This window comes from Mitosporidium daphniae (genome assembly GCF_000760515.2).
Source record: "Mitosporidium daphniae strain UGP3 chromosome Unknown contig-167, whole genome shotgun sequence".
In the NCBI taxonomy this organism is placed as follows: domain Eukaryota; kingdom Fungi; phylum Microsporidia; genus Mitosporidium; species Mitosporidium daphniae.
In genome coordinates, this window is record NW_013546659.1 from 1 (window position 1) to 8107 (window position 8107).

Sequence of the window (8107 nt, forward strand, 5' to 3'; positions counted from 1 at the left end):
CAGCATGTGAATCTGCATCTGTATGTGTATGTGAATCTGCATCCTTACGTGTGTATGAAAGTCAGAATCCGTACTAGCCAAGAATTAATGCCAGTAAAAAATAAATAAACCCGTTAGATATGGGGGCCTTTGGCTAATGTGGAAAAATCACCCGGTTATACAGCAGGCAAGTTTTTATTTATGATTCGGTACGCATTAGGAAGAATGAGGCTTCACAGGCTGACAAGAGTTTTTTGCACCATCTGTCAATGATTCTTTACTAGTGGTTTTGACCAAATAATTGCTAAGAATTAATCCGAAAAGCAAGATGAAAACAGGAAGGAAATAAACGCTCTTTAGGATGGTCAGGGTCTTTGAAAAAGTCATCAGTTCAAAAGAGACGAAAAATATATACACAATAAAGTGAAGCATTAAGGCTTTAAAAATAGTTGGGACAGATGCCATTAAGGCATTGAGCTTTGGATTGAGAGCAAGGATCCGTATATTATCGTCGATCAGCAAAAGAAGAAACTCGGCTGCAAAACAATGATAATAGCCGTAATGGAAACCATGCCATATACAAAGAAACGATAGAGTCAACACCATTGACAGCCATTTTTTCTTGAAAATCGCGCACCTTTTGAAAATATATTGTTTCCCAAAGGCGTTGGTCTTTATGTTAAAAGAATCGACAATCTCCCTAAACCCGCTTGAAGATTCAAACAGAGACAGCCTAAAATTCATCAGTCTTGAGACCACCTCGCCGCTTTTTTCATCGGTAGTGCAAAAAGAATTTCCACCTAAAAAGCTAGCACCCTCAACAAGGATCCAAACGCCAAAATATTTCATCAAAACAGTCCTTCCAGAAATCATTAAGTATGCAAGCTTATAGGCCAGTCCTTTTGATGCAAATTGATCTGTAAGTGCAAAAGAGCAGGGAGTCAAAATTGAGAATATTTGATACCCTGCTAGGTAAATGGAGCCCAAGAAAAATGAGTGCAATGATCGTTTATTCAAGTCTTGGTTGGTAGCTTTATCAGTAACAATCGAATGGTAAGAGTTATAAATAATAGATGGGCCGACTAAAAGCGTAAAGCAGCAATAGGAGTAACCCATAAAAGCATCAATGGTGGGTAGCCTCACGAAGCTCTGGGGGGTAGATGGTGTGAATCGGCCCCAATTATAATCATACATGTCGATTACAATTGAGATGTTTCTTAAGCATAGTAGAGATTGGAGAAGAGTAATGTCTATATCATATTCAGAAGTTTCGAACCATGCGTACAACAGCAACAGATAGGCAAAGTTAAAGGCAAAGTTAAAAATCGTCAAATAAAAACAAAGTTGTTTACAAAATTCGTTTTTGGGGTATAGAAAAGAGGCCAAATTGAGCGTCGAAAATGTCACAATCGAGGAATAAATGCAGTACTTCATATCGCCGCCAATGCAAAACCAACCCAATACGAGCCCAGCGCCGCCCATATACACATTACATGCCAAATCGTGGTTTTTGTACGAGCTGGAATGCACCCATTTATACCCGGCCGCGAGTGGATACAGCAATAGCAAGGAGATCAAGATTTTCAGGCCTTGTACGGGAACTTTTAAGACCTCTGCAATGGGGAGCAATAGAATATTGATGTAGAGATATGCTTGTCCGAACATTGATGGATGGAATCAATTTAAATTGGCTTTTGCGCATCGCATATCGAGTATTTAAAAAGAATTTAAAATAAATTTTTTTATGCATCTTAGTGTACGATGATACTTCGTGCTTTGAAGTCTCCATCGAAGGGAATAAAGATGCTATACTGAATGTGGACTGCTTTAAATCTCCGATCGGCATTACCCATTGCTGTAAGGTACGCGAGTTGTCTATAGCTTAAATATAAATGAAATTGCCTAAAGCTTAAATACCAATCAAGTAATTTATTTGGATCCCTTGCTGGACCCAAATCCCATGCACCGCTTTTGCCCCTTGTCGGGAGAGTATAGGATACCGAGTTCGGCATATTTTTCCTTAACCTTAATCCAGTTTGAATGAAGTTCTTCTTTGGCTTCATGCTCATCGAGTGTTAGCAGTTGTTTATCGATTTCTGAATTTTCAGGAATAGCGACCAGGGATTCATTAAAGGTCCCCAATATTAAATCCCGAATTTGTAAACAATCGGGGGGTTCAGACCCCCCAGGAAATCGGGTTTGTGATTGCGAAACCATCATCCCACAAGCCGGACAGACCCCCAGGAACTTGGAGATGGAAGGAGAATCCTCCAGCTTCGTTTCGCTGATTTCCTAGCAGAATTAAAAATATTTCCACGAAATGCCTTTTTTTGAAGAGATATCAGAGAGGCGAGATCATCTGCTGAATAAGACCGTGAATCCAACATCGATCTTATCTTGACATCTCGTTCTGTGACCTACATTAAATGATTCAAAGTATTTGCTAAACTTGATCAGGAAAGAGAGGCATAGTCTTTCGAAATAAGCGCAGGGAATTTTCAAGGAAACACATTTGTTTCAGCACCAGTAAGGATTCTAGCTTTTCGAACAGTAGCTTCTCATGGTTTCTTTCAAGATAAGGAATTGAATTGGTGAGCATTGGCTCACCGCTATCTTGGTCTGTTGAGATTCCCCAGTTTCCCCTTGATTGATACTCGCTTAGAATTTCTTTGGAATGTAAATAAGGACAGCTCTATAAAATAAGCACTTGAGATCACACTCTAAATCCACCTTTAGGAACAGTTGGGAGGTACAGAGACCGCCCAAAAACTCGCTACAAACATCTCTGTCGTTAACAAACATTAAAAAATGGCTAAATTTATCGATTTAATGCATAAACGAATGCTTCATTGGTCCATGCTGGAGTGCTCGCTGATTACTTAGATCTGGCTCTCATTTGCTTCCTCTTGCGCTTTAGACGGCGTTGGCGCTTCTTCTTCCACTTTTCTCTCATTTTACTACTAGGTTAATATATGAAAACAAAGATATCAAATTATGAATGCAAAGGAGCAGATGTGGCAATGGATGATATTTTAGGTTGTTTTAAGAATTGTGCATGTATTAGTAGCTTACTGGGGATGTTTTTGGAATTTGGACAAATTAAAAACATTCAACTGAAAATTTATACCCTAATTTAGGGTTACTCAATTTGATTTTGAAAAGGTTTTTTGCTCCCTTTGTTGGAATGGGGTTTCCGTCGTTCCTCTCCATCAGATCATATGGTGGTCTTGTTATGTAATTGCTAATTATTTTTCTTTAGGAAAAAAGCATTTAAACTAAGCGATTCAAGAAAGCGCAATATTAGGCTTCGCTTAAAACAGGTTGAGCACAACCTCAATGTTTTGAATTATTCCAACGTCCATGTTGCATCATTGGTTTGTGCCTCTTATTGGTTGACTGCTCATCATAGGACACTTTAAATGCCATTCCTCGCTATTCAACATTGCGGCCTTTGGACAAATATACGTTTTGGTCTAAAAGGGAGCAGAGGAGGCTTCCGGTTCATTTCCTTGCAAAGTATACAAAAGTGGATGCCCCAGTTGGATCACATCGTTTATTTTTATTTGATAAAAAGTAAATTGTTCACTTTTCGTTCGCTAGGATGGCGGTGGGTGGAACTGAGGAGGAGGAGGAGGAGGCATCATCATGTTCTGAGGAAGAGGGGGCACCATTCCATGTGACATCATTGAAAGCGGTGGCATCATTCCGTGGGGCATCACAGGAGGGGGAGGCATCATTCCTGGAGAGATTCCGGGAATCATGGGCATGGGTGGCGGTCTGGCCGATGCAGGCATTGCAGTGCCGCCTGCAACGCCTCTAATAGCCCCTGCCAGCCCAGGAGCAGGCCCAGCAGCACCGGGCATCAGTGGGGCATTTGCGGTTTTCTGGAAATGTGCAGAGGCAGAAAGATCTGGAGGGGGGCCCGCTTCAACAACGATGGATATGACGTTTTCTCCACGAAGTACAAGCAGACCAAGAGTTCGCCTTTCTTCCATATTTGCAGCAAGAGCCGCAATTGATGGCGAAAGTCCTTGAGAAAGTGCCTTTTTCTTGGAAGAAGAAATTGCAGAGGCTTTCTTTGTCCTTCTGAACTCTTCACAATCTGAGAGCACCAAATTCATGTGTTTATCAAAGGCAATCAATTGGCCTACAAGAACCCTTCCGTCTTGAAGGGTCACTCGTAGCCTGTAGTTGATAAGCGCAGTCATCTTGGAATATCTAGCTGTCCCACTTCCTGCCATGCACTAAATTAATATTTTTAAATTTTACTTGAACTTAAAAGAATGTAAAATGCAACGGACCAAGGAGCAGCCGTGTGTATGCTAACCAATTCGCATTAGTTGGTTAATTTGTGAGCGGTTCCGATTTATTATTTTCAATGCCAAACGAGAAATAAAGATATTAAAGACCATGTGCTGCCGGCAAAAAAGTTACGGTAAAGCCTTTGATTGGCTGTTTTTCCGTTGTGGAGGTAATATGCAAATTAAATTTTAAATTACACCTGTTTGTGGTTGGCTTTTTAATTTTTGTTGAATGCAACTTTTGTTATTCATTATCATTTTGACTTTTGTCACCCAATGCCATTATTCACATTCTTCTAAGAATCAGAACAAGAATGAAGATGAGATTTATAATTCAGATTTTTCAAAAGACTATCGTAAGTCTAACGACGATTCAGGCTTTTCATCTAATTCTCATAAAACAAATGTTAAAGATCCAAACTTCATCACCAGATCTGTGGGATCTCATTCTAAGCCCTGGATGAATTATTTTCAGCAATATTTGAGCTTTACTTCGTATATTAAGCACAAGGTAAGCATGTTTATTTCGGGTATCTCCAGTTGGTTTCTAAGCGTTCTGAGCATATGCACGTATTTGCCAAAGCCCATTTCTATTCTGATTCGAATTTTCTTTGATTTGCTAGAGTTTCATTCCTTTGTCTTTTTTCATCGCGAGTTTATAAATCCGCCCATAGAAATGGTTTATAAAGTGTTATCGTTAGATATATTCTCGCCAGAAGACAATGGAGTAAAATCCTCTTCTTCAGAAAATGATACTCCGTTTGTCAGTTTACTTAAAGAAATAGATCTCGAGCTTTCCAGCCATGAAGTTTTTCCTTCTTTTATATTTGCAATATTCTCTATAACTAATTCAAAGATCAACAGCTATTTAGCTAAAGTAGTACCATTTATTACAGGCCTTTTTTCCGTCTCAATTTTTTTAGCAGAATATATTTTTATGTTTTTCTTATTTCGCTTCAAATATCATCTGATTAGATATTTTGAGGATGCTTTTTTGAAAAGGTGCGGTTCATTTTTGAGTACTTATATCTTTATGATAAACTGTATCAAAGTATTCACAATGAAATTTGTGCATCTCCTTGTTCTTCCGTATTTCAATTTCTTGGAAAAGTTTTGTACTTATTTTTACTCGTTGCTTTCTGTCTTAATCAAACCGATTTTCAACTTTCTGTTATCTAAGTTTCCTTTTCTCGGTCCTTTTATAAATTTTTTAATATATTTATCGTCCCGTATAACTGAGGGCTTTCGTTTTATCGCTGCCAATATTAAGATTGCTTTGGATTACAGCAATTCCTTCATGGTGAACGCTCTAGAACTATCTGGAAACCTTTTTGACACTTTTTTGGATTACAAACATGCCGTTGTAGAGATATCTGAAGACCTAGTCTCAACTATCTCAAATAGCACTGAAAACTATCTGGCCCCACCACCGCCTCCCATAGCGACACAAATCGAACTTGACAAAGAGTGCCAAAAAAGACTTGGTGGTGGAAACGGTGGAACGTCTATTTTTGATCTAGAAGGCGAAAAAAAAAGGTTGAGGTTGTAAAACTCTTTGAACTAGATGAAAAGTCGACAGATATAGATACAGCTAAACTTACACCTACAGATACACCTATACCTATACCTACAGCTGCAGCTGCAGCTTAAACTATCTAGCGTGACGAGCGGAAATTAAGCCTCAATATTACCTAATAAAGTCTCTAGATTATAAGATATTTATTCGTTAAGCTAAATTCAGATTACCCCATTTGTAAGAAATAAATTCAAGCCACTTTTTGTCGCTCATTATACGTTTTTAATTCCCGGTGAAAAAGTTTAAATTGGTGTATTTTCTGATGTAAACCAATGCGCAATTTTATTTCACAGTTTCCTAATTGACAGCTCTAGAAGAGGGATTGACATGAAAAGTGGCGTCTAAATTATTATTTGATAAAATCAATGGGAGGAGCCGAATCAAATGCGATTTCCCAAATAGATGTAACAAAAAACAAGAAAAACAACAATGCCCCAGCCAGGGTGACTACAAATAAAAAAGAATGTTCCACCTTTTCTGATGGAAAGTCGAGTAGCAATAAATGAACCACCTATAACAGCAGTCCCAGTACAGATAATGTGGCCTAAAATGGATCCTAAAAGTACACCGGGCAGATTCTATTTGTCGAAATTTGAGATATCTTACCTTGGAAGTGGCTAAAGCAATCGTGGCAAGTTGTGATCGATCTCCCCATTCGGCAATAAGCGTAAGAATAAACGACTTGGAGAAGAGAAATTCCCCAGGCTTCTTAGATTGTTCCTTATTTTTATCATTGTCACTATCCTCATGCTTATCGTTGTCGCGAAACGATAGGACACTTGTAAAACTGTGAGATCCCTCTTGTTCCCTCTCTATTCGAGCCGGAGATAATGTTGAGGATGATACAGCAAGTGAAGATGCCGTCGAGGGCTGGGATAATATTGCCTCCCTAACCATCAGAACAGAAAACATGAAAAACAGCAATGTCGAGGCAATTTTTGTATAAAGCATCGGAATCCAAGTGAAAATAAACCCCCCTAATAGAACACTTAGCAAACTCATCAAGGCCAAAGCTAAGATACTTCCAAGAAAAACTTTGACCTTGTCATGACGGCGAGATCGCATTGACAAGACAGCAGCCAGGAAAAAAGTTTTGTCGCAAAATTCGGAAATTAGAATCATCACAAATGCAGAAAAAAAACCATCCCAATACATAGTCGATGTATGGTTCTTAAGGGACTCAAAAAACCTAAAAAAGATTTTAATAGCTTACGCGGTCCAGTAATCCATTTGCTAGGTGTGACAAGGAGAGAAACGGAAAAATGAAATTAAAAATTAACTTCAAAATTTTAAAAAATTGACCATTCTTGGAATCCTATTTGCCAATTTGGATAGTTTTTTCTCATGGATCCTACCTTAAGAAATGGGATTTTCTCCACCATCTTGACTCTATTCCTTTTACTTGGCGTTGCTCTCTTTATTCTAAAGTTCTATCCTCCCGAGGAGAGTTCTTTTGATCCGTTTAAGATTTACAACAAAACCATCGCTTCCAATTTACATGGCGATATAGCGCCAAATCAGGCGGTCTGGAAAAATGATTCCAATATCAAATTGAACATTATTACCAACGAAACGGACATAATTACAATCAAGGATCCTATTCCGCATTTTATAGAGCCATCGAGCTTTCTGTACATACTTTTTTCTAGTTATGAAAGTCCCATAAGGCTGATATTGAGCTTATCCATCGGTGGAGCAATTGGATTCATCATTTCGCAACTTTTGCAATCAAAATCAAAAATGTTTGTGAGCGTCTCCAACCAGAACCATGAGCCAAAATTAAACTTCAAACAAATAGCCATTCGAATAGCCCTGCCAATGCTATTACATATGTATTTGCTTCACACAACCCTCGCCGCAGTATATGGCTTCATATGGAAGCAGGAGCCGGGGGACACTTGGGACAAACTCTTGAAGGCTGTTGGCGCTACAGGTAACCCTAATTATTGTTGATATATTTTAGCAATGCTTATAATAACATGGATTTTGTGGATGGTGCTGGGCGCGATAATTTATTCACTACCTTTCAGAAATTTATTGAAGGAAATATTTTTAATTTATAAATAAATCTTTAAAATTAAAATTAAATTTAATTAAAATCAGGCTTATCATCCAATAGGAACGTCACTTTTAACAGAACTCTTTCGCACCAATCAACAGAATCACAATGGGTATATAAGCGGTGCATTTTTCCTTATCATAAATCGTATTTCAACATGAGTTCATCAAAGTCACGCATCATTGTATCCGT

The 8107-nt window shown here is 38.4% G+C and overlaps 6 protein-coding genes across 6 annotated transcripts; 2 read left to right on the forward strand and 4 right to left on the reverse strand.

The window, feature by feature from the left end:
- Positions 1-195: 195 nt before the first annotated feature.
- Positions 196-1644, reverse strand: DI09_167p10 (uncharacterized protein; the record flags this gene model as incomplete). The annotated part of the gene is made up of 1 exon (XM_013383479.1): positions 196-1644. One exon carries the CDS (start codon positions 1642-1644, stop codon positions 196-198), a length of 1449 nt encoding a protein of 482 aa, XP_013238933.1.
- A 264-nt stretch (positions 1645-1908) lies between these two features.
- DI09_167p20 (uncharacterized protein) lies at positions 1909-2199 on the reverse strand (the record flags this gene model as incomplete). The annotated part of the gene is made up of 1 exon (XM_013383480.1): positions 1909-2199. One exon carries the CDS (start codon positions 2197-2199, stop codon positions 1909-1911), a length of 291 nt encoding a protein of 96 aa, XP_013238934.1.
- A 1376-nt stretch (positions 2200-3575) lies between these two features.
- On the reverse strand, positions 3576-4220 carry DI09_167p30 (uncharacterized protein; the record flags this gene model as incomplete). The annotated part of the gene is made up of 1 exon (XM_013383481.1): positions 3576-4220. One exon carries the CDS (start codon positions 4218-4220, stop codon positions 3576-3578), a length of 645 nt encoding a protein of 214 aa, XP_013238935.1.
- Positions 4221-4512: 292 nt separating this feature from the next.
- On the forward strand, positions 4513-5930 carry DI09_167p40 (uncharacterized protein; the record flags this gene model as incomplete). Its single annotated transcript, XM_013383482.1, has 2 exons — positions 4513-5783; positions 5804-5930. 2 exons carry the CDS (start codon positions 4513-4515, stop codon positions 5928-5930), a joined length of 1398 nt encoding a protein of 465 aa, XP_013238936.1.
- Positions 5931-6236: 306 nt separating this feature from the next.
- Positions 6237-7086, reverse strand: DI09_167p50 (uncharacterized protein; the record flags this gene model as incomplete). The annotated part of the gene is made up of 3 exons (XM_013383483.1): positions 6237-6434; positions 6463-7045; positions 7070-7086. 3 exons carry the CDS (start codon positions 7084-7086, stop codon positions 6237-6239), a joined length of 798 nt encoding a protein of 265 aa, XP_013238937.1.
- Positions 7087-7200: 114 nt separating this feature from the next.
- On the forward strand, positions 7201-7809 carry DI09_167p60 (uncharacterized protein; the record flags this gene model as incomplete). The annotated part of the gene is made up of 1 exon (XM_013383484.1): positions 7201-7809. The coding sequence occupies one exon, from the start codon at positions 7201-7203 to the stop codon at positions 7807-7809; it is 609 nt and encodes a 202-aa protein (XP_013238938.1).
- Positions 7810-8107: the final 298 nt, after the last annotated feature.